General features: G+C 42.1%; 1 protein-coding gene across 2 annotated transcripts in view; it reads right to left on the minus strand.

Annotated features, from left to right (window-relative positions):
- Window positions 1-27,323, minus strand: part of ANK2 (ankyrin 2) — a 772,868-nt gene that overhangs the window by 578,611 nt on the left and 166,934 nt on the right. The window contains exon 2 of one of the 2 annotated variants that reach the window (XM_073571913.1): window positions 8,181-8,238. The exons of the other annotated variant lie outside the window; for it this stretch is intronic. Coding sequence (XP_073428014.1) covers window positions 8,181-8,192 — 12 coding nt within the window. The 5' untranslated portion in view covers window positions 8,193-8,238. The remainder of the gene's footprint in view (window positions 1-8,180; window positions 8,239-27,323) is intronic. 2 annotated transcript variants of the gene reach the window in all.

The raw sequence follows: 27,323 nt of genomic DNA on the forward strand, positions 1-27,323 counted from the left end.
GAATGAGCAATTTAAACTAATTAAGGGATACAATACGTCTATGCAAGCATTGGAAGAAGAGCAGAAATGTGATTATATCACATGTGAAGGAAGACAGGATTAAATCATTTTTCCATTTCAGCCGAAACCACAATGATCTTGACTCTGCCAGAATATATGGCAGTTATCAGACTGGCGGACTATTTCTCTAATGTAATGAGCTGGGTAGACAATGCTCTTTTGCAGATTTACAGCGGAATGATATGCAAAGTATTCATACTTCTCCATCAGCAATAATACTTTTATATCGCAAATCAAAACTACCCTTATAGAAATATCCTTAACTTTCTGACTGTTGGGGATACAACCATTGGGTGCCCCAACAACCCCAAAAACAGGGTCTCTGTAGAGCCCTGGCTGAATGGAGTGGAGATCCATCATGCACACTTCCGCTCCATATACTCTGATGGGAGCTCCGAAGACCAGTCGAGCACAGAAGTTGGTTATCTCTGTCGCTTCCATTAAGAGTGAATGTATGATTGACCTCTGCTCCATTCACAGGGGGCTACTTAGAGCCCTGGTTATAAGTATCGCTGGTAGCCCCAGCAGTCAAGTCCCTAGCATTTGAACCCCAGTGATAAGAAAGTTATCCCCTATTCTATGAATATGTGACAACTTTCAAACCAGAGAATACTCCATTAAGTTTTTACTTTCAAGAACTGTTGACCACAAATCAGGTCAGGTGGCAGAATTTGTATTATACGATTCATCCACCTTAAATCACTACTGTTTCAATTAAAGTATATGTGAGTATAAGAAACTATGTAATATGTCTTATAAGAGAAATCTGCTTCTTTCTCCACATATGAGCCATTTTTTTTTTACTCTGCCTGCCTTCTGAACTCACCATCAACTTTGTAAAACAGCTCAAATGAATTAACGAGAGTCAGATGACTGTTAGAACAGTGTCAGGTAACACTTGCAATTATACCTAATGGAAAGCGGAGACAGGAGTAGTGACGAGCAGAGCGAGAGATCAAGAACAGGGAGAGACAGGAAGATCATCCTGCAGTTTAGCATATCCCAGAGCTGGATTTACAGCTACAATACTCCATTCTGCTGTATAATGTCCAACATGCTGAAAATTCTGATCATGCACTACAAGGAAAAAGAAGATCAGGAATCCCTCTATTTGTATGTACAGTGTATGGGAGATATCATGGCAGCATCTTCTCTCACAAGCTCAGAGAGAACTGGAAATTAGACACGGAAACGGCAGAGGGGAAAACTGGAAAATTCTGGATATGGGTCATATAATGACCAGAAACAGTGGTATTGCTCATGTACACACAAAAGACAGCTACACGTAATGACAGGTAATAGCTTTGTGATTATTTGGTCAATCATATAGATGCTAGCAATGTATAGAGAGAGCCTTATGAAGGCGCCTCATTTTGGGTCATTTAGTAATAAAGACAGATGACGTAATTACTGGCTAGACACTGATCCAGGCCCAGTGCAGGACAAGGTAGGGTTCACACAGCATTTTTACAATATGTCAGTCCCTTTTGATAGACCAGTCAGTTATTTCGACTCCTTCTTTCCTTATATGCATAATATCAAAACAAAAACTCATACATTAAGATTAATTCCCCACTGACTATTGTAAAGAAAAAAAGTTATGTTCACTTGGATTGTGTTTCCTAACTAGATAGAATATAGGTTTCAAGAGCCATCACGTCCGCACTGCCAGATCTCACTAGCGCTGGGTACAACCGTCCAGGAGGAGTTTCTGCAGATGGCACAGTGCAGGAGACGCCCGATGTAGTACTGTTTATGCAGGACACAGTGCAACACGATTCCCCAGATCAGAACAATTACCATATTTTGTGTCCCCAAATTTTCATATTTCCTTCGATGGCGCTAAGTAAGGGTTTGTTTTTGCTGGGCAAGTTGCATTTTTTTGTTGGTACACTTTTGGAGTACTTGACATTTTATTGTATTTCTAGGGGAGAAGGTGAGGTGAAAAAATAAATGACAATTCTATTAATTTGAGTTTCTATTTTGCTAAGTCATTTACTGTATTTATTAAATAATGTTATGTTTTGATAGAGTGGACTTTTACGGATGTGGCAATATCAAATACATATTTTTTATTTAATTTATAAAAAAGGATAACATTTACATTATATATACATTAGCTTGGCCTGTGTGAAATTTTTGCACATTGGTCATCGGGGGCGCAGGCAATTTCAGAAAAAGCAAGCTGGTCAAATGTAAATGTATTTCATCAGCTGAAGAACACAGACAGGTATTTATATATGTAGATTGGTAATACAATAAATTGGTTTGATAAGTAGAGGCCAAAAAATGTCTTCTGGTTGAGGTGCCACCTGCAGGTTATTGTATCAAAATGAATGTTTAAACTGTATTTAGTGCTAAAATCGTGAATGTGTGGTTTGTTTGGTTCTTTTCTTGCTGAAGGGAGCAAGTTTACCTTTCAAATGGTGTATCGTGTGTTTGGGGCGAAGTAATCAGCGAAAAAGCAGTGCATGTACACAAATGTGTTTGCATATGTGACTCACCTGCAGTGAAGTGTGCAATCCTCCAATGTGCCTGAAATAGGCTGGGCAAGCACTTGAGCAAGCTGGAAAGACCCAAAGGCAAATGTTTGGATTTGTTTGTGATGTCTGTAAGCAGCTTTGTGGTAGTGTGCTGCCACCTGCAGTTAATTTGACCTTTCAAATGGTGTATCATTTGTTTGTGTGGGTGGAGTATGAACGGAGCAAGTGTGCAATTCAATAAGCAGTGCATATTTACAAATATGTTTGCATATGTGCCTCACCTGCAGTGAAGTGTGCAATCCTCCAATTTGGCTAAAATAGGCTGGGCAAGCAGTCCGGCAAGATGGAAAGACCCCAAGGCAAATGTTTGGATTTGTTTGTGATGTCTGTAGGCAGCTTTGTGGTAGTGTGCTTTGGGGTACTGTGGTGCCACCTGCAGGTCATTTTTTCTTACTGCTGGTTTATGAAAATTAATTGATGTTTAAACTGTATTTTGTGATCAAATTGTTGATGTCTGATTTGTTTGGCTATTTTCTTGCTGAAAGGGGCAAGTTTACCTTTCAAATGGTGTATCATTTGTGTGTGTGGGTGCAGTATGAACGGAGATACAAAGTAATCACCGAAAAACAGTGTTTAGAAATAAAATATATATATGATGTGTGTGTGTTAACTTTTTTACAATTTTGTGCACATTTAAGTCACCCTACGGAACTTGTGTGCGCAATACACTAGAGTATTGCAGTATATGAGCAAATTAACAATTTCCTACGATTTCCAGCCACAAGCAGGCTTTCAAAGGAGTACAAAAATGGTGGCTCTGTGGGCAACACATTGTAACCCAGTTGCACCCTGGAAATGAACCATGCAGTAGAGAGGGGTAGGGGCCTATGGGCGATTCAAGGTAACCGCCAAACTTCAACCGCTTAAATGCTATCAACAAATTACAGCGACATCTGAGTGGTTGAACCGCAGTGGTCAAACCTTACTACCATCTTTGCTGTTACAGGCAGATGCTGGCTGCATAACAATAGCACACTCTGGAATCTGCTCCATGGACGTCACAGGAACACATTACAACTACCTATGGCCCAGCAGGGTTTCACACATTTTATTAAATTCTTTATTCAACATTTCCAAGATGGAAAAGGAAATTAAGGTCACTATGGGTGTGGGCTATTTTAAGAGACAAGGGAAAGAATGGAGGGGGGTTGAGTAAGCAATCTTGGACATACAGACTCAACAACACTATGCAGGTACAAATAAAAATAAGTAGCCATAAGGTAGATCACAATAGTGAGGGACAAATTATAAAAAGAGACTGAAAAATTCGAGGGGGAGGGTAAGAACTGGGGATGGACAAGGGGAACAAAATGACCATAGAATGCCCTCAATGGACCAAGAAACGCTATTGTTAGCTTGCCACGACTACTTCATATTCAACCGAGTCTTGATATGTAAACCAAGGCGTTCCACTGTGAGTCTATTCTTGCTACATTTTACTTGTCTCATGTAAAATGGAGTCCATATCTTGTAATTAACTATGGTATTTAGACCATGTATCCCTTCCTAAAAAGTCCTGACAGCTCCCTTATACTCCAGGGAACTTGGCAGAAGTAAGTCAGGGGAACATTTGCGGCAAAATTTGCCTCTGCAGCTTTTTTCCTGTAGGAACTTAAAAAATTAATTACAAAAGTCAACGGTTTAAAATTGGCACCTGCATATTTGGCTGCAAACGCTATAACACCGGGAACTAATGGTGGGATTTAACGTCCATATTGAAGTCAATGGGAAGTTATCTGCAACAAACCCATGCTCAATCCGCAAGTTATTGACATACTACGAAAATATTCTTTTGTGTCTATGCCAACAGACAGAAGTCTGCCATTTCCAGAAGTTGCTGTTTTCTGCTCAACATCAATGCATCATATTGATTTAATAAAATGTCTCATCAATGTGATTTGAACATGAAGATCAGTGAGTGGAATATAGAAAAAGTCAGTGGGAGGAAATGCTGACTGTGTGTCTCAAACCTACTTAGTGTGTCATCTTGTAGTTGGGCCCCCATGAGCAGCACGTTAATTAGCACTCTACATAACAAGTCTATTGTTATCTCACCACACAAAACCCAGAAATAGCAGCCAACATTCTCCTAACCAAGCTCCGACTCCGCTCTCGCTTCATCAGCCACACATACACAAGCGGTTTCTGGAACTCTCCCGGTCACTAACTGGGACATGTAACATTTTGATGCAAGATGGCTCAGAAAAGCTTAATAAGAACCAATTTACAACTTATAAACAAACTGGACACACGGTCATGAGAAAAAGAAAATAATACTGTTTCATGGCACTGAAGTAAAAGCTATAAAAAACAAGAAAACATTTATTGCCAATAAAATAATCTGAAATTTGCTAGTAAATATGTATATTTTTTTCTGTCTGCACAAATTATGATCATCATTACGCCACAGGTGATGGTTCTTTTATAGCAGGGTTCAATAGTAGGACATTTTGAAAGCTTTGGAGAAGAGTCTTTGGTCAGTTGGTCACCAGCTTGTACATCAACATAAATGAACATAATCCTAGCACTCCAATCAATAGTCTGTGGTTGTCAGTCTTGTGTAGTTTAATCAAACATACATACGCCATGCACAATCACAAGAAAGCCTGTAATCATCCTGGGAATACCAAGGGAAAAATCTGCTGCAAAATCTACATGGAATATCCAAAACCAGACTCATAATTAACTGCACCGGGTGTACCCACACCCAATAAGTGCACTCAGCCACTCCACTGAAGGATAATGGAAAACAAGAGGACAACAGGAGTTTTCAATAAAAACATGCACAATCTTTATTACTGTATACAAATATAAAACGGCATTACAAAAAATAGACAATGTATAAAAATCGATACCAAAAGATCCGGAATATATAGCGCCAAACTGTCAGGTAAACCAAAAAACCTCTCCCTGGATTTCTCGAGAAAGCTACCTGAGAGTAGCGAAACGCGCGTCGGGTTGTCCAGGGCAGGCGCCGCTGTGCCATCATGTGAGTATTCACTCGCTCTCTTTCTTCCTGCATGTGGGGTTTATCATTACGGTCCTGTGTGACCATGGATGAGACATATGGTATACAGTAAGTTTGGCCGAGTCCCAGTTTACTGTTATGGGACTTTGTACTAGTAATGAATGAGATTTAACCCCTTTCTCGACATGGGACGTGTAATATCCAGGGAGAGGTTTTTGGGCATTACCTGACAGTTTGGCGCTATATATTCTGGATCTTCTGGTGTCGATTTTTATACATTGTCTATTTTTTGTAATGTCGTTTTATATTTGTATACGGTAATAAAGATTGTGCATGTTTTTAAAATCTACATGGAACAGGTTTGCCCCACTAACAGAAGTGCTGTTTAAAGCGAACCTGTCACCAGGTTTGGCCGATACGAGTTACGGCCACCGCCTTTCAGGGCATATCTACAGCTTCATATAAAAGTAGAAGAGTTTTTAGCCATACCCTAGAAAAGATATGAAGGTACACAGATGTCCAATAAGACCTCTGTAAATAACATAATTGGAACAATGCAGAATTCTAATAAAAAAATACCTATAATCATTATTTAATGGAAAATACATGGATTTATTTAAGCAAACATGTGCGGAGAGCTGGGAGTCCTGGTTACCGATATCTGACGCCTCCCCTGTACATTTTCTAGTTGACAGTAACAGGCTTCTTATTTACGGTAATATTCCATGTTTTCTCACTAGCCTCTGCTAATATGTGGCTGTTCTCATTGCTAAGTGTTCTGTGAATGAATTAGAGAATCTGCAGCGTGACTCACACGGCGGAGCGACACGGAGGCAGAACTTACAGCATTCTGCAAGGATGGACGTACAGCGTTCACATACAAGTGTCTACAAGCACACTAGTCCAGCCTGAAGAAGAGACCTGAGTAGTCTGGAAAGCTTGCAATGTGTTACCATCTTTTCAGTTAGCCATTAAAAGGTATCAACCACTGAGGACTCTCAATCCTGAATATTTTTCTACAAGCACATAGAGATTATATGTGGGGTAGCTGGAGATTAGGTCATAGGGGGATGGAGGGGACAGGTTGTGAATAGTACCTCGCTCTTATTGCATGCAAGTCATTGTGATTACAGTAAGCCATAGGTTTGCAGCTCGGCGAAAGTATTCTGAGATCATCATCATTATCATTCAGTATCATTTTCCAATGTATTTATGATGGCTATGATTTACGGAAAAAAATAAAATCCATGTTGGAGACTCTGGATATAAGACACACCATTATTGCCTGTTTGTTTAACCATTGCAGGGAAATTTATACTGTGTATTAAAACAATGACTTTTACTTTATGGTGAATGCTACATTGCCTGCAATGTAACATAAAATACACACAGCTCAGTATATATTTAGATATTTACCAAATAGAGCACAAAGCTAAACCTCCTATACTAGATTAGTAAATTGGTGTAAGAAAAAGGGGGCTGTCTGGCATTTTTGGAACATCCCTATGAGGTCCGCACGGCTAACCTGCAACACCAGACACAGCACCAGGCCATACTCACAGGACTGATCAAACCAAATGCACAACTTCTGAAGCTGGCTGCACAGGGGCCCAATGGGTTAGAGCAGGGTTCCCCAACTCCAGTCCTCAAGGCCCACTAACAAATCATGTTTTCAGGATTTCCTTAGTATTTGCTCAGGTGATAATTGCTTCACCTGTGCAATACAAAGGAAATGCTGAAAACATGACCTGTTGGTGGGCCTTGAGGACTGGAGTTGGGGAACCCTGGGTTAGAGGGCCCAATGGCACCTAAAAAGCAGTTAATTGTTTCCACCTTTTAGTATACTGCATCTAAGGGCCGTACCATTATTTATTAAAGGGAATCTGTCAGCAGGTTTTTGCTATATAATCAGAAGACAGTATGAGGTAGGGCTGAGACCCAGATTTAAGGGAAGTGTAACTTATTAGGCTGCGTACTGTTGTTTCCATACAATGAATGTTTTATCACCAGGAGATTATCACTGTCTGGACTAGGCTGTGAGCTCTGGTCCAACTACGCCCCCTCCTCTGATCAACAGCTGTCAATAGAAAATGTACACAGCGAGCCAGGTGTGGGTGGGGCTAGCTGTGCTGTGGGCGGGGTTAGCTTTCTGAGCTCTGCTACATCTAAAAACTCTGATTGTGTCACAACGGCTGTACCCAGTAAACTAAGAGATACATCGTTGGAATCGGGGTCTCTATTACAACATTATGCTGCTCTCCAATGGGTTAGCAAAAACGTGGTGACAGATTCCTTTTAATTGTTAGAAAGGCATTATGGGGCTAGAAGAAAAGGCCCATAAACAATTCATGCACAGTGACCCTGTACTGTGTCCCCACTGCATACGCTTCTAACAGATGTCAGCCAAACGCTTGTTTAGATGTCAGCTGAAGTCTGCGGCATGATTATTCTGGTGTGGAATCCTCAAGGACATTCACCACAAATTTCCCATTTTTCAAAATAACACATGCAGATCTTGCTGTAAATTAGCGGCAGAAGCTATCCGCCACTTCTGGACTTAAGCCTAATGTTTCCTCATTTTCCCACTTAAATGAAATTTGCTGAAATACCTTGTGCAGCATTGTGATCGTACACACTATATCTTCATATCTCTTAGCAGCTACTTACCTGAAAAAGGGAAAAAAACAGTATTAATAACACAGTAACATACTGGCCTGTCACACCTCAGTGTGTTACACTATGGAAACAAAGCTTAGTTATTGTATAGTTGTACAAGTTTACAATTTACTTTATATTTCACTTCTTTCAGATTTGTTTGCTCTCAGTGAAAGGAAGACTGGTCGGAAGGGAGGGTCCCCGGCAACTTCTCCCCGTCTGCTCCTTTTGACTGACAGGTCTCTCCCTATGTGCGTTTAGGGGCGGGGAGAAGCCACCGGGGACCCACCAGTCTGACTACTCTCCCCTGTGACTCAGTCGATGGCGGCTTTTAAAGTATGCTTTTCTCTGAAGAGCTGCAGTGTTTCATAGTGAAACATTCATGGCGGAGTCAGTGTCCAATAAATACTTCCCGTGGTTCGGCCAGCATACATCAGCGGTCAGGTTCCCTTAAAGTTCACAGAGGATATGACATAGGAGAACAGAAGCTGCTGATACTTGGTGGTCCTACTATAGGGCACTTCCCTACATGATGAACATATTTCCTAATAGGGCAAATGGAAGGGGTTGCCTCAAAGAGACAAAGCATTTAGGCTCTGCTCACATGTGCATGGGAGGCTCCATTGGAGACAAACTAGTACTACATGGCAATAAAACATTTTGGAAATGTTATCTCCTTGCGATGTCCACCCTTGTGTTATGCAGGAGCATACTTTTTGAACGTAACTATTACATTTACCACATAATATGCTGAAAAATGGGGGGAAAAATTTTGCAGAGTGAAAGAAAAAAGTTTGGTTATGTGCACCCGACATTGGACATCCAGGTAAGTCAAATGTACACCCACTTTTGTGATTATTTTATGTAATGCTTTAGTGCTAAAATTAAAAAAATAAACACATAAAAATTGAGTATCTTGATTTTACAGGCAGAATCTCTTATAACTAGTAGCAAGAAGTCAGGAAGAGATGACAGAGTATGGATTGCTGGATTACACATCACATAGGGTTGGTTTGCTGTCTGTTGCCTATAAGATACATGGTGTCTTGAAAAAGTATTCATACTCTGTAAATGTTTTTATAAGAATTTGGGAAAGTTATGAAATGTCCTATAGATGTCTGTACTGTTCCTGATCCAAGGATCTCAGCTTTTAGTGGAGATGACTCTGTGCTGCACTTTATGTACTTGCTCAGTAGTGAGGCTGTGCTGTGGAGTCGTAGTGGAGATGAATCTGTGCTGCACTTTATGTACATGCTCAGTAGTGAGGCTGTGCTCTGGAGATTAATCTGTGCTGCACTTTATGTACATGCTCAGTAGTGAGGCAGTGCTGTGGAGTCGTAGTGGAGATGAATCTGTGCTGCACTTTATGTACATGCTCAGTAGTGAGGCTGTGCTCTGGAGATTAATCTGTGCTGCACTTTATGTACATGCTCAGTAGTGAGGCAGTGCTCTGGAGTCGTAGTGGAGATGACTCTGTGCTGCACTTTATCTACATGCTCAGTAGTGAGGCTGTGCTGTGGGGTCGTAGTGGAGATGTATCTGTGCTGCACTTTATGTACATGCTCAGTAGTGAGGCCGTGCTGTGGAGTCGTAGTGGAGATGTATCTGTGCTGCACTTTATGTACATGCTCAGTAGTGAAGCAGTGCTGTGGAGTCGTAGTGGAGATGTATGTGCTGCACTTTATGTACTTGCTCAGTAGTGAGGCAGTGCTGTGGAGTCGTAGTGGAGATGAATCTGTGCTGCACTTTATGTACATGCTCAGTAGTGAGGCTGTGCTGTGGAGTCGTAGTGGAGATGAATCTGTGCTGCACTTTATGTACATGCTCAGTAGTGAGGCAGTGCTCTGGAGATGAATCTGTGCTGCACTTTATGTACATGCTCAGTAGTTAGGCAGTGCTAAGGAGTCGTAGTGGAGATGACTCTGTGCTGCACTTTATCTACATGCTCAGTAGTGAGGCCGTGCTGTGGAGTCGTAGTGGAGATGTATCTGTGCTGCACTTTATGTACATGCTCAGTAGTGAAGCAGTGCTGTGGAGTCGTAGTGGAGATTAATCTGTGCTGCACTTTATGTACATGCTCAGTAGTGACCAGTGCTGTGGAGTCGTAGTGGAGATGAATGTGCTGCACTTTATGTACATGCTCAGCAGTGAGGCAGTACTGTGGGGTCATAGTGAAGATGTATCTGTGCTGCACTTTATGTACATGCTCAGTAGTGACCAGTGTTGTGGGCTCGTAGTTGAGATGACTCTGTGCTGCACTTTATGTACATGCTCATTAGTGAGGCTGTGCTGTGGGTTCATAGTGGAGATGAATCCGTGCTGCACTTTATGCACATGCTCAGTAGTGAGGCTGTGCTGTGGGGTCATAGTGGAGATGAATCTGTGCTGCACTTTATGCATATGCTCAGTAGTGAGGCAGTGCTGTGGAGTCGTAGTGGAGAGGACTCTGTGCTGCACTTTAGGCACATGCTCAGTAGTTAGGCAGTGCTAAGGAGTCGTAGTGGAGATGACTCTGTGCTGCACTTTATCTACATGCTCAGTAGTGAGGCCGTGCTGTGGAGTCGTAGTGGAGATGTATCTGTGCTGCACTTTATGTACATGCTAAGTAGTGAAGCAGTGCTGTGGAGCCGTAGTGGAGATGAATCTGTGCTGCACTTTATGTACATGCTCAGTAGTGACCAGTGCTGTGGAGTCGTAGTGGAGATGAATGTGCTGCACTTTATGTACATGCTCAGCAGTGAGGCAGTACTGTGGGGTCATAGTGGAGATGAATCTGTGCTGCACTTTATGTACATGCTCAGTAGTGAGGCAGTGCTGTGGAGTCGTAGTGGAGATGTATCTGTGCTGCACTTTATGTACATGCTCAGTAGTGACCAGTGTTGCGGAGTCGTAGTTGAGATGACTCTGTGCTGCACTTTATGTACATGCTCAGTAGTGACCAGTGTTGTGGAGTCGTAGTTGAGATGACTCTGTGCTGCACTTTATGTACATGCTCATTAGTGAGGCTGTGCTGTGGGTTCATAGTGGAGATGAATCCGTGCTGCACTTTATGTACATGCTCAGTAGTGAGGCTGTACTGTGGGGTCATAGTGGAGATGAATCTGTGCTGCACTTTATGTACATGCTCAGTAGTGAGGCTGTGCTGTGGAGTCGTAGTGGTGATGAATCTGTGCTGCACTTTATGCATATGCTCAGTAGCGAGGCTGTGCTGTGGAGTCCGAAGTCAGGGAAATTAAGGAGCCGGAGTTGGAGATTTGGCTTACGGATGCCACGGCCTTGGTGCGGTGGTTTATTTCTACCTTGTAAGGAATCTGTTTTTACTTTACCTGCATTTTGGCAATTAATGACATTTGATTGTGAAGGGGTGCAAAGCCTGGGTTTCATGTGTGTGCCAAACTGGCCGAAAAATCCACAAAAGGGTAGGCTATTTTTTTGTTGGTAAGAGCTCATTTATTAGAATATTTTTATCATTCAGAGAATGACCTTTACAATCTTGGCGTATTGCTTGGATTAGGAACACAAAAATGACCCAATCTGCCAAGCTTAGAAAGAGATCTGGGAATGTGAATTGCTTCCTGATGGTGTTTTGAGCACCACAAGAAACATTTAAAATAGACAGAAGGAGGTCACTGCTCGGGAATGCAAAATCTGACTATTACACGAGATATGCAGAGAGTGAAGATCAAGGACGGGCCATGAGCAATGTAAGCATAATACATGCAGAAATGGAAATGTAGTTCAAGAGAAAAGTGCACATACATAATAACATGATCTACTCATTTGGGGAATACTATGTAGTATAATATCAAAGGGTAAGATAGTAGTAGGAGATCGTAAAAAAACATATTATGGTATATTGCAGCACAGTAGTTAGCACTGCAGCCTTGTAGTGCTTGGGTATATGGTTCAAATCCCACCAAGAACATCTGCAGAGTTTGTATGTTCTCCCTGTGTTTGTGTGGGTTTCCTTTGGGTTCTCCGGTTTCCTCCCACACTCCAAAGACATACTGATAGGGAATCTAGATTGTGAACCCCAATGGGGACAGGGATGATGTATGTAAAGTGATCTGGATTAATGGCATTGGCAAAATAAATATTACATGTGCTACATCACAGATCGCCCTTTTTTTCATTCTATAAAGCAACTGCCCAGTTCACACTAAATACTTAAAGGGTTTGTTTGAAAACTGTAAATTATTTTTTTTAGGCATGGATTGATTATATATAGTAAACAGGCTGCTCCAGATGTCTCTGCCAACTCCAGAAGCGGTGTCTGCCCATTTTGGAAGTCACAGCACCATTATAGCTTGTAATTGGCTACAGCAGTTAGGTGACCAGAAGCTTGCATCATCGGAGAGTCCAGAAGTATTCCAGGATGACACGCGTTTAGACACCTAACCTTCGAAGCAGCCAGTGTTAGATCTGTGGGGTGAGTATGCCGCCAGTCCTGTTCACCTAATCATCTGCAAAGACTTTCAGCCATTACAGAGACTATTGTCTAATGCTAAATGACTTAGTTCATTCATTATCATATATAGATATGATGGTTACTGTATTTGTTGTACTTTTCTCCCATCTACTGGCCATTGTTATGTTATTCATGTATTATATCTGTGATTTCCCATAATACCTCTCTCTTTATATCTCCTCCTATCTTGTTTACCTCACATCCTTTCTTGTGGTCAGTGTCATCTTGGCAGCCCGTGCATCAAGACTGAAGAGAGGATTCTCCTTTTACCTCTACCCTCCACCCTCCATGTTCTACCTCATCTTCATCCCTTTATCTTCTCTGACAACTTACCTTATCTCACCAAGGAACTGTGAATAAAAGTGGTTAAAGTTCATCACTGCATCATCCTTCCCGGATCAACCACATGCAGCTGGTCAAGAATAGGAGGGAAGGGTAGCGAGTAACATTATCTTCCATTGCTTGAATAGAGATCCATACTCACATCCCTAACACACATCTCACATACCGACATCGGTGGCAGACTACCACCATTTCTTATTTTTAATCAATCCATGACTAAAATAAAATGTTTTCCGCAGGACACTCCCTTTAACAATAATATAAAAAATTCTTGTAATATGTCTTGCATTTTTCTGCATCCTTTAAAAATACCATATACTACCACACTCTGCATCCGGTGCCTTATGGTCCTTGAATACAATTTCAGATAAAACTGTACATGTTCCCTACAAACAGGGTCACCTCTCACTGAATTTGGCATATCTTACTCCAGTGCACTATTCATCAGGACTGGCATATAAAACTTAAGTCTTGCTGAATCAAGGCCTATATTGTTTATAAAAGTCAATCCCAAATGTTAGTACAATGCAGGTACTATAGTATGGTTCTAATCAGGGCTGTGGAGTCGGTAAGCCACAGTTGCGACTCCGACTCCGACTCCTGGATTTTATCAGGCTCCGACTCCGACTCCGGCTCCTTCATAAATGGCCAATTCATAACAACAAATTTACTGTTGTAAAATATTAAACATCGTGCTTATTCAGTTTCTCACCATCATATAAGTAATCAGACCACTTAGAGCAAAAACTACATTTATTAGAATACAATTAGTATATAGCAAATAACTTTTATAAACTTTTATAAACTGTAAGTAAATATGCAATAAACACTTATGCAGTTAATAAGAAGAAATCTATAAATTTGTCCTCAGAAAAAGTATTGCCTCTGTCAGATCCTCCTTCATGGATGCCCTCAAATCTGATCTAATTATTTTGAGAGCAGAGTCTCTACACTAACTTGTGTTGGTGGCAAAGCAGTAACCACTCGGGCAACATCTCTGACGATGTCAGGATACAGAGGAATCGCTTGTTGCACTGTTATTTTTGATGAACGGTCAAATTTCTCAATTTCTTTTAGTGCACATGAAAAATTCTGCTGAAATGTACTGGCTGTGTTCCTTGATGGGGATGACTCTTCTTCTATGCGGGAACGCTTTGCACGGTCCTTGTGATCTAAATATTTTTCGAAATTAAATTCTTCATCAGTTGATGATGAGGGTGAAGATGTGGCAGGACGGCCAAATTCTTCTTGTTCCTCCTGACTGTTCTGCAACCCTTTCATCCTTACTGCTATTTCAAACAGAGCTTCTTTTCCTTTACTTAGCTGTTGATCATCTAGAAGAATCCGATGCATTGGGTCTACATAAACAGCTGCCAAAAGAATGTTATTTTGTAATAGTAGCTCCTCTCTCCGTTTCATTGATGTAGCAATGCCACTTGCAATTAACCCTCCTCTTTGGGACAGGCGAAACATCAGGTTCTTCCACTCCTTTAAGAAAATACCTGGAGTTAAGTCCTCTGCTTGTAATTTTTTAGTCACTGTAAATGGGTGCGCTAGCAATTTTTCCAGCTCAGTCACCTGATTCCACTGACTTTCATTTAGCGTCAGTTGAGGGTTAGCCATGTCTACAAGAAAGGTTTTCAGTTCAACCAAGTGCTGAATCATTAAGGCTGGTTTCACATTAGCGCTTTTTAAGCGCACGCACGGCCGGGGGTAGCTCCGCCCCCGAGCCGGCTCTCTGCCCGGCGTGCCCGCCCCTTGCTTGTAGCGCCGCCTCCTAGCGCACAGCGGCGCCTGCGATCGGCGCACCCTATCTTTAGCATAGGGTGCGCAGATCGTGCGCAGGCCGTGCGCTAGTTGCGCTTTGACCTGCGCTGCGCACTTTTGACGGTGCGCCGTGCGCGCCAAAATCAAACTTTTCAGATTTTGGCGCGCACGGCGCACCGTCAAAAGTGCGCAGCGCAGGTCAAAGCGCAACTAGCGCACGGCCTGCGCACGATCTGCGCACCCTATGCTAAAGATAGGGTGCGCCGATCGCAGGCGCCGCTGTGCGCTAGGAGGCGGCGCTACAAGCAAGGGGCGGGCACGCCGGGCAGAGAGCCGGCTCGGGGGGGGAGCTACCCCCGGCCGTGCGTGCGCTTAAAAAGCGCTAATGTGAAACCAGCCTAAGTAAGTACTGCCCCATCGTGTGGCTTAATCAATAATTGCCCCTTTTCCAGCACGTCTCTTCAAAATTGAGTCAACTTTAGGGGTTCTGGCAACAGTAGCCAATTTTCTCACCTTGCCAATCAGTGCAGCAGCATGTCCTTCTTGCAGACTGTCTCTTATAGCCAGCTGTAGCGTATGCACAACACAGCGCATGTGATGAATGAAAGAACATATTGACACAGTTTCAACAAGATTATCTAAACCAGGGTTTCCCAACTCCAGTCCTCAAGGCACACCAACAGATCATGTTTTCAGGATTTCCTTAGTATTGCTCAGGTGATAATTGCTTCACCTGTGCAATACAAAGGAAATCCTGAAAACATGATCTGTTGGTGTGCCTTGAGGACTGGAGTTGGGAAACCCTGATCTAAACTATCATGTTGATGTTCATCTGAAGCAACTTCAGTTTGCTCCTCAGTTACAATACTGTGTTCCTCTATTTCAAACATTTCTGTGTCTGTGGACCCAGAATGTTCTTCTAGCTGCTGGTCACCATCATTACTCTCATTCATTAGCTTAATAGTACTTATCATATTTGAAGCATTGTCAGTTACGACAGAAAGAACTTGCTCTTTTTTAAGTTCATAGTCTTGCAGAACCTTTTCCACCAAGACCTGGAGAAACTCACTGGTGTGATGAGCTTTGGTGTCTTTTACTGCCAATGTCTTGGTAACTATTTCATTTTTGTCACAAACAAATCGGACATTGAAGGCAAAATAGTTCACTCTGTGACGTGTGCAGGCATCCATTTTAAGAAACAGAAAGCGTCCCTTGAGAGTTTTTTTTAAGTTCTTCCTTTTGTTTAAAAGCTTCTCCGATTACTAATTTTCTAATACTCTCTCTCTCCAGATAAACACCAAGCTTGCGGGCCATTTCCCCATTCAGACACATAAAAGCTGGTCGTGAAAATAATGAAATAGGCACACTATCCTTTACAACAAGCTCTATGATCTGTTTTTTAAATGTATCTACTGTCATTGTCACAGTAACTTTGTCACTGACAAAATATCTTGCAACTGATGGCTGCAAAGTTCTCTGCTCCTTTTGTTTGGCTGGAAGAGCTGGGCACTGGTTCATTGGTTTGGACGCAGTCTCTCATCCACTGCTTTCAGTACTTCTGGATGAAAGCGCTGTAAATGTCTCTTTAGATTAGAATCTTTGGTAGGAGCATTTTTATCTTTGCCTGAATATGCACTCATCTTGGCTTCACAGCATTTGTTTTCGTCTGGATCATTTGTCATACACTGACAGACATAATGTTTTCTATCTTGAGTGATGGTGAAATGTTCAAATACAGCTGATTTAATGTGATGCTTCTTTGACATTCTCAGGTTTTTAATTCTGCATTCACAATCCAAATGACAATTGTTTTTCCTAAAAACAATTGTACAAAATTATTGCCAGGTCGTACAACTGATATAGTGGTCAGTAATACTGTTATTATTCCTCATGTACTCACAGTTAACTGATGCAAAGTTTGTTGAAAGGATAATACTTCTTACAGTCTTCCTCTTCTGAGTAGCAGGCAGCTGTGAGATGCTTGGAAGACGCACACCTAGTATGATCTAGTCTAGAGGAGGAGCTTTACTACTAAGAATTTGCAACACATTTTCACTTTCAGTTTCATACATTGTAAGTAGGGGGGTTGGGGCAGCATGAGGTTAACCAAGTATAAGATTAGATAAGGGCAGTGGAGAACAGTGACACACAAGAAGTAAGAAATGTCTCTATCTCCAGCAAAACTGCTTATCACTGTTATAAATAATAATAATAAATGTTATTTCTATAGCGCCGACATATTCCGCAGCACTTTACATTTCAGAGGGGACTTGTACAGACGATAGACATTACAGCATAACAATAATCACATAGATTATAACAGATACCAAGAGGAATGAGGGCCCTGCTCGCAAGCTTACAATCTATGAGGAAAAAAGGGAGACACGAAAGGTTGTTCATAGTTTGATAGAACATATATATTTGAGTAACATTTATAAAATTCATATGAAAGTTCAATTATGAAATATTAATACATTTTTTTTTAAAGCTGGAGTCGGAGTCGGTACATTTCTACCGACTCCGACTCCAGCCAAAACTAACTCCGACTCCGACTCCACGACTCCGACTCCACAGCCCTGGTTCTAATCACATTGACATTAGTTGTTTTTTTTTAAAGCGCTATTCTTCCCAGGAAAATGACTGACACCACAGGGGAATCCTGATGAACCCAACTGTAAGTCAATAGGGTCCAAGATCTATCCTATGACAGACTAGCAAGGTCTCACAGCATCATGACAAAGTTGCGGACAAAGAATGTATTCACCTATCAGATTATGCTAATTTACTTCCGGAATTAATGTGAATATAAAGCTGAGTAACATTATAAATATATGGCATGATTTATATTGCTGTAATTTTGAGTTACAGCCTTGCATTATAGCCCAGAGCTACCCTCACAATTCAGCTGGCTGAATGCCTGCACAGAGCTGTATGTGGTTATTTGCTTTCTGGGAAATCTAATCTTTATACTAGATATCCAGTAATCAGCACAAAAAAAACAGCCCCACAAATTTATAGGCGCTAAGGTGATTGGTCTATGGATTTATTGCCTCTAATTTCCAATCAGATTCCTATCTCTCTATATAAAAATGAATGTGTGTGTGTGTGTGTATATATATATATATATATCACGAACCAATCACGAAGCATTTTTCATTTCACCAGAGCTGGTTAAAAGAAGCTGAGCTGTGATTGGTTGCCATAACAGTTTTCCCTCTTGACACCTCAGCAGACACTGACATGGTGGGAGAAATATAGCATCCCTGGGAACATAAGCTCCCAGCCATTGTCTGCCCCCCTGAAAGGAGCAGAGAGCACATGACAGAAATGAATCCCCCCTCCCGTGCCCATATACCCATCACACATCCTCCATTCCCTCTTAAAGGGATCATTGGTATTGAAGTCAGAGCAAATCCATCCAGCGCTTTGGTTTTGACCCCAGGCCTCTCTTAAAGGGATTCCCGGTATGGAAGATAGGACAGTTCCACTCAGCTCTGTAGTTCTGACCCCAGGGCCTCTTAAAGGGATCATTGGTATGGAATTTAGGGCAAATCTACTCTGTGCTTTGATACTGACCCCAGGCCCTTCTTAAAGGGATCCCCGGGATGGAAGTCAGGGCAATTGCCTTCAAATGCTCTGGTACTGACCCCAATCTCTCTTAAAGGGATCTCCTGTATGGAAGTTAGGGCAAATCCCTCAGCGCTCTGATTCTGACCCCAAAGTTCTATTAAAGGGATCATTGGTATGCAAGTCAGGGCAAATCCACTCAGCACTCTGGTTCTGATCCCCGGTATGGAAGTTAGGGCAAATCCACTCAACGCTCTGGTTCTGACCCAAGTCCCCTCTTGAAGGGATCCTCGGTACGGAAGTGAGGGCAAATCCACTCTGCGCTTTGGTAATGACCCCAGGCCTCTCTTAAAGGGATCTCCAGTATGGAAGTTAGGGTAAATCCCTCAGCGCTCTGATTCTCACCCCAGGCTTTTATTAAAGGGATCATTGGTATGGAAGTCAGGGCAAATCCACTCAGCGCTCTGGTTCTGATGCCAGGCCTCTCTTAAAGGAATCCCCAGTATGGAAGTTAGGACCGTTCCACTCAGCGCTCTGGTTCTGACTCCAGGCTGATGGGATGATGTGGGATATTAGTGGTAGTTGTCCGGTGGCTCTGGCTGATGGGATGATGTGGGATATTAGGAGTAGTAGTCCAGTGGCTCTGGCTGACGGAATGATGTAGGATATTATGGGTAGTAGTCCGGTGGCTCTGGCTGATGGGATGATGTGGGATATTAGGGGTAGTAGTCCAGTGGCTCTGGCTGACGGGATGACGTAGGATATTATGGGTAGTAGTCCGGTGGCTCTGGCTGATGGGATGATGTGGGATATTAGGAGTAGTAGTCCAGTGGCTCTGGCTGATGGAATGATGTAGGATATTATGGGTAGTAGTCCGGTGGCTCTGGCTGATGGGATGATGTGGGATATTAGGGCTAGTAGTCCAGTGGCTCTAGCTGACGGGATGATGTGGGATATTATGGGTAGTAGTCCGGTAGCTCTGGCTGACCGGATGATGTGGGATATTATAGTAATGTGGCTATGCGGAATGGGTGGGGCTCTACACTCAGATATATATATATATATATCATTATAATTTGTTATAACTTACCGTAGTTAGTTACTATGCCTGGGCAGCGCCGGGCTCTTCAGCTAGTTATTTATAAAATTCATATATTGGTAAATATGAATTTATGTGACTATGGATTAGAAACAATGAAGGCTACCTGCCAGGCAATGTTGCCCAAACCATGGGACCATAAAATAGAGACAGACTCCATCAATACAAGTATCCATATAGTCTGCAGTATGTCAGAAAACACATACTGAACAGGAGCCAGGAATGAGGTCACTAATAGGACTAGTCATGGAGGGTGGGTCCTGCCAACTTCTCCACACCCGACAAGAACTGCTGGACAGACAAATCTTGTTTTGTACAAACTTAGGAAAACGCATTCAAGCAGAGCCGTTGTGGATTTGCTGTACTGTCCAACATTTGGACGGCAAGAATGGTCTAGTACATAAGTGAAGAGAGTGTTAAAAAAGACCTGATTTTTTTTTGTTGTTGTAATAAATCCAATATTGACACAGGATTTGAATCAGGATGCAAAAATTCCTACACAATTGTACATCTATAATGACTGTGAGGGGTTGATTCACTCGGCTGCTTCCAGAAGACACAGGAACGCTTCTTGTGGTAAATCACCTGCTGGTTTAATATGGAACAGTATAAACCATAGCAAGGTTCAGCAAAGTAAACAAGGCCTTTCTGGCATAATGGCAAAACAAAAAGGATAACGTATAGCAAAGTTCATAAATCTGAGGGGTTCGCCCGCTCTGACCACCATTTGTCTTCAGCTCCACCTGGAGCCACGCGTCTGGAGTCTTGTCTCTCCAAACCACAACACAGAGAAAAAAAAATAGTGACTGTACATTTAACATCCCAGCCACACCCGTGAGGTGGAGATATGGTGAGTAGTCGCCCATCTCTTACCTACTCGCCTACAAACCCGTCCCATAACATGGCTGATTAACTCCTTCAGCACATAACATGCTGGAGAGAAACTTATGGGTTTCTAGATCTATCCCCCCATATATACCGTGCCAGTGACCGTTTCACACCACTTAAATGTTGGCAATCTCTGGCATATACCAATTGTTTTTGTTTGTTTTTTTTTTTGGGGGGGGGGGTTGTGTAAAAGAAGCCGACTGTTGGACAATTTACCTTCATTTTATCAAATGTGTTGGAAACACAAATTTGTTTCATTTCCTAATATTTAAGTATTACAGTTTTCAGAACTTACTGAAGCCCGTTCCAGCTTTCCTGAAACAATGCACAGCTCCCCTGTTCCCAAAGGGGCCATACATGAGGGAGCATGCAACCAGACCTGTCCGGCAGTCTTCTCCACCTAAATACCAGGTTTCCCATACAGGAGTTGATTGGCAGGAGATTGGTGCTGAACCTTTACCGTTACAGTATATATTGATAAGTGCCACAAGATCATGTCGCCAACACATCTGTTAAAGGTAATGTTTCACTCCAGAAACACTATTTAAACTAACCACATTGTCAAAGTGTCAAAGTGGAGTTAGTCGCTAGAAAAGGTTACACCGCACACTCTCATTTGCAGATTTCAAAAACTGTTATGCACAAAAGGCATTGTTTATTACACCAAATGTATAACTTTTATATGGGCTAATTCCTCTATTGACCATGTGCTAACTTTAAATAGTGTTTCTGGGGTTACATACTCCATTTAACTAAAGTCATGTATTAACTATAGTCAGACATTTTGGAAGCTATAGAAAACTCTCTTTGCTTGTCAGGTCACACATTGAGTACATGCAAGCAATCACTCCATGCTATCTCCTTCCTTGTTACCATACCTGTTCTTAGTGCACCTATTCATATTCACCACAGATTGTCGTACCCATTAGTTTTAGTATACATACATGCATACTACTTTTCAACAGGTTCAGTTTTGCCAGGATTGTCCAGCGAAACTGGGCCATGAAAGAATGAGGCTGAAGAAAACCACACTCATAAGTGGGCATTGTTGGGGGTGCTCCTTATTTGTCCCACATTTTGGATTGTGAATATTCAAAAGTATATATGCATTCATGACAGTCAAAATGCTTCCTATAAGGCCCCTTTCACACATCAGTGTCTCTGGTACATGTGGTGACAGTTTTCACACATACCGGAGACACGTACTCACGTAGACCCATTCAAACGAATGGGTCTTTACACGTCAGTGTGTCTCCACGGACCGTGTCCGTGAGCAAAACTCGCTGACATGTCCGTTTTTTGCCGTCATCACAGACGGCAAAACATCCCGCAAAAGTGCACACGGAGAACACACACTGATGTCCTCCGTGTGCATGGATGGTCACCGGGGAAGAAGCACTACAGTAAGTGCTGTTCCCCAGCGGCTGGTGCTGAAGCCGGCTGTCATCATTCTCCCTTGCTCTGCCAGCGAGCAGAGGAGAATGATGAGCTTTATATTAAAGTCCGAACAACAGCAGGTGGTGGCTTTTGGGACTATTACCCCCCATCATCCGACACCTGCTGTCGCTAATAACAGTGACAGTAGGTGCGGAGGATAGGGGTAACAGTCCCAAAAGCCACCCCCTGCTGTCGTTTGGACTTTAACATAACGCTCATCATTCTCCTCTGCTCGCCAGCAGAGCAAGGAAGAAAGATGACAGCCAGTTTCAGCACCAGACGCCGAGGAACAGCGCTTACTGTAGTGCTTCTTCCCCGGCGGCTGTCCGCATAGTACTGATGTGGCACTCGGTTGCAACACGTGTGCCACATGTAGTACACACATGGACATCTCCGCTATCGGTTTTTCCGTACTTTCCCAGATTGATATTTATTCTGGTATATCCACATATATCTACAGATTGTAAATTATTTTGGATTTGGACCCATACTAAGACATATTTCTGTGGATTTTATATGCCTATTTATTGGATGTGAATGTTGTGGACATTTTGATTTTAAATGAATTAACTTTATACTTAATAAAATCTAGTACACAGAGGTGCTTATTGTTATTGCATGCTCTTTTCTTTTGTTGTTGTACCTTATATTAATTACTGATATAGCACCTTCCCAGATTGTGGCTCTGCATCCACATGTCTATTTGTATCTGATTTTATTGGACTGACAATGGAGAAGGTGGAGACATTTTTTTCCCTCTCCATGTTCAAGAAAAATTGATGCTACTCTGATCACATGCTGATTGAAGTCTGATCAGAAATAATCGGACCATTTTTATCAGATGTGGCGAAAGCGGTGGTGTGACCCCACCCTATGGTGGACAGAGAATATTGTAATGCAATAAACCTGCAGGTTAACACTATAGCTGCAGGCCAATAGTGTTTGCGGATATGGCAGGTTCCCTTTAACCCCTTAACGTCCATCAATGCGCGTTAAAACAGCGGCCTTATTCACTCATCAGCGATCGGGAATAAAAATATAGTGCCGCCTGGATAAAATTCTTGAGGGGTGTAGTGTCCAAAATAGGGTCACTTGTGATGAGATTCCACTGTTTAGGCACATGAGGGGCTGTCCAAACATGACATGACGCCCATAGACCATTCCATCAAAGTCTGTATTCCAAACTATCACTCCTTCCTTTCTAAGCCCTGCCATTTGCCCAAACAGTAGTTTTCCCTCACATATTGAGTATCAGCATAATCAGGAGAAATTTCACAACACATTTTGGGTTCCATTTTCTCCTGTTACCCTTGTGAAAATAAAAAATTTGGGGCTAAAAGTAAATTTTTTGTGGGAAAAATTAGATTTTTTATTTTCACTGCTTTACGTTATAAATTTTTGTGAAGCCCCTGGGAGTTCAAGGTGCTCACCACACATATTGATACATCGTTTAAGGGGTCTAATTTCCAAAATGTGGTTACTTGTGGGGGTTTCCACTGTTTAGGCACATCAGGGCCTCTTCAAATGATTCCAGCCATTTTTGCATTCAAAATGTCAAAGAGTGCTCCTTCCAATCCCTGCCATGTGCCCAAACAGTAGTTTTCCCCCCATATATATGGTATGGGCGTACTCAGGAGAAATTGCTCAACAAATTTGGGGGTCCACTTACTCTTGTTACCCTTGTGAAAATAAAATTGGGACTAAAGTAAACATTTTTTCAAAAAAAAGTAAAATGTTCATTTTTTTCCTTCCACATTGCTTTAGTTGCTATGAAGCACCTGCAGGGTTAATAAACTTCACATGCATGGGTCCAGTTAATTAACATATTGTTTCCATTTTTCTACTTCTCTGGTAGATTAGAATAACAGAAATAAAGTTGCAAGTGTGAACATAGCCTAACTACTTATGTCCATCAATCCCATCACCCAACAGGCCACATACAGTACTCTGCATAGCAATTTGTGGGTATTAAATCTTCAGGCTTTTTGTGAAGTAATAGTAGTACATGTCATATTAAATCAATGGCCTGAATGTATGTCAGGATGACTTTTCATTACAGACAGTTCTCAAATACAATTTAAACATTTACATATTTCATGTCTCTTATTTAAAAATAAAAGCTTTAGGCAAATCTGGAAAATAAAGTGTTAGCACAATGTGTTCAGCAAAAGCTCAGAAGAAAGCATCACTCTGACATTTGGAGAATTGCCATTTAGTGCTAAAATGACAAATACAAATTCAATTTCTTTCTCGTTCCTTTGAAGTTACCTTTATTTCTAAATATATATATTTATAAAACACATTCAATTTATGGGAACTAAAAAGTGCTATAAATGTAGCATAGTGATACAAAGGTAACCATTACATGCTTTCTTCTCTTGGCTATATCTTCTGCCTTAATACATATTTATAAAAAAAAAAAAAAAAACAGCCGACAGCACACAGATGCATGAGATGCACGTTCCAAAGGTTCCGGGGCCCGTCGAGTCCAGCAATGTATACAAATATAAGAAAGAGGAACTGCATCCGTCTCCAGGTGAAAAATTCTGTAACTTTATTCTGCCATCATCAGATACAACGTTTCGACCCCTATGAGGCCTTTATCAAGTACTTGATAAAACCTCACTACTACCAGACACTACTTCACAATAGCGCTTAACACCTCACTACTACATCACAATAGCTCTTAACACCTCACTACTACCAGACACTACTCCACAATAGCTCTTAACACCTCACTACTTCACAATAGCTCTTAACACCTCACTACTACCAGACACTACCTCAAAATAGCTCTTAACACCTCACTACTACCAGACACTACTTCACAATAGCTCTTAACACCTCACTACTACCAGACACTACCTCAAAATAGCTCTTAACACCTCACTACTATCTGACACTACCTCACAATAGCTCTTAACACCTCACTACTACCAGACACTACCTCACAATAGCTTTTAACACCTCACTACTACCAGACACTACCTCACAATAAGCTCTTAACACCTCACTACCTCACAATAGCTCTTAACAACTCACTACTACCAGACACTACCTCACAATAGCTCTTAACACCTCACTACTACCACACACTACTTCACAATAGCTCTTAACACCTCACTACTACCACACACTACCTCACAATAGCTCTTAACACCTCGCTACTTCACAATAGCTCTTAACACCTCACTACTACCAGACACTACCTCACAATAGCTCTTAACACCTCACTACTACCAGACACTACATCACAATAGCTCTTAACACCTCACTACCTCACAATAGCTCTTAACACCTCACTACTACCAGACACTACCTCACAATAGCTCTTAACACCTCACTACTACCAGACACTACCTCAAAATAGCTCTTAACACCTCACTACTACTAGACACTACTTCACAATAGCTTTTAACACCTCACTACTACCAGACACTACCTCACAATAGCTCTTAACACCTCACTACTACATCACAATAGCTCTCAACACCTCACTACTACCAGACACTACCTCACAATAGCTCTTAACACCTCACTACTACATCACAATAGCTCTCAACACCTCACTACTACCAGACACTACCTCACAATAGCTCTTAACACCTCACTACTACCAGACACTACTCCACAATAGCTCTTAACACCTCACTACTACCAGACACTACTTCACAATAGCTCTTAACACCTCACTACTACCACACACTACTTCACAATAGCTCTTAACACCTCACTACTACCACACACTACCTCACAATAGCTCTTAACACCTCGCTACTTCACAATAGCTCTTAACACCTCACTACTACCAGACACAACCTCACAATAGCTCTTAACACCTCACTACTACCAGACACTACATCACAATAGCTCTTAACACCTCACTACCTCACAATAGCTCTTAACACCTCACTACTACCAGACACTACCTCACAATAGCTCTTAACACCTCACTACTACCAGACACTACCTCAAAATAGCTCTTAACACCTCACTCTACCAGACACTACATCACAATAGCTCTTAACACCTCACTACCTCACAATAGCTCTTAACACCTCACTACTACCAGACACTACCTCACAATAGCTCTTAACACCTCACTACTACCAGACACTACCTCAAAATAGCTCTTAACACCTCACTACTACCAGACACTACTTCACAATAGCTTTTAACACCTCACTACTACCAGACACTACCTCACAATAGCTCTTAACACCTCACTACTACCAGACACTACCTCAAAATAGCTCTTAACACCTCACTCTACCAGACACTACATCACAATAGCTCTTAACACCTCACTACCTCACAATAGCTCTTAACACCTCACTACTACCAGACACTACCTCACAATAGCCTTAACACCTCACTACTACCAGACACTACCTCAAAATAGCTCTTAACACCTCACTACTACTAGACACTACTTCACAATAGCTTTTAACACCTCACTACTACCAGACACTACCTCACAATAGCTCTTAACACCTCACTACTACATCACAATAGCTCTCAACACCTCACTACTACCAGGCACTACCTCACAATAGCTCTTAACACCTCACTACTACATCACAATAGCTCTCAACACCTCACTACTACCAGACACTACCTCAAAATAGCTCTTAACACCTCACTACTACCAGACACTACCTCACAATAGTTTTTAACACCTCACTACTACCAGACACTACCTCAATAAGTCACTGTCACTATGGACACCTAACTAACCACATCCCAAGCTCTTGGCTGTGAGGTCACTTCCTGCTGGCCATGACTTTTCTGCAGAAAAAAAAGCAGCAAGTAATGATACCTGAAAATGAAAGATTTTCACACTGGCGCTGATCAGATTACACCTTTGTTTAGAGCAGCTGGCAAACTAGCAGGTAATGTGCTTCCCTGCCACACAGACATAGCAATGAATGTATATAAATAGTTGCCGCGCTAGTAACAATAGCTAGCGTGGAACGCTGTGGGACACACGCACAGTCTGTCAAAGAACCAGATAACAGGGTACTTACTGATAAGTAGTCTCTGCACTCTCTGTAATCTGTCTGTGAATGTCGGATGGTAATGACAATAGAAAGCTGTGCTCAATGCAGGGAGTGTCCTCCCATTTGCATGTGAAAACCCCCTGTGTGGTGGGCTACAATATGCGGCGGTCAGCCTCGGCTGATGGCGCTGCCGTGTAGTAGCGTGGTGAAGCGGTGACGTCATCGGTCCGCAAATGACGGACATGTGCAGGGGCCAATCCCGACACGTTTCGGGGGAATCGTCCCCCTTTCTCAAGGTCTGGTCTCTGCACTACCACTGTCTCCTTTTAACCCCCCGTGTCAATGTCTTTTGTTCATAACAATAAGCAGTTGCATTTTGTTATGAACAAAAGACAGACCAGACCTTGAGAAAGGGGGACGATTCCCCCGAAACGCTTAACCATGCCCCCCGCTCACCACGCTACTACACGGCGGCACCATAGGCCGAGGCTGACCGCCGCATATTGTAGCCCACCACACAGGGGGTTTT

The sequence above is a fragment of the Dendrobates tinctorius genome, unplaced genomic scaffold (genome assembly GCF_039654945.1).
Source record: "Dendrobates tinctorius isolate UK_male_01 unplaced genomic scaffold, ASM3965494v1 ptg000030l, whole genome shotgun sequence".
NCBI lineage: Eukaryota > Metazoa > Chordata > Amphibia > Anura > Dendrobatidae > Dendrobates > Dendrobates tinctorius.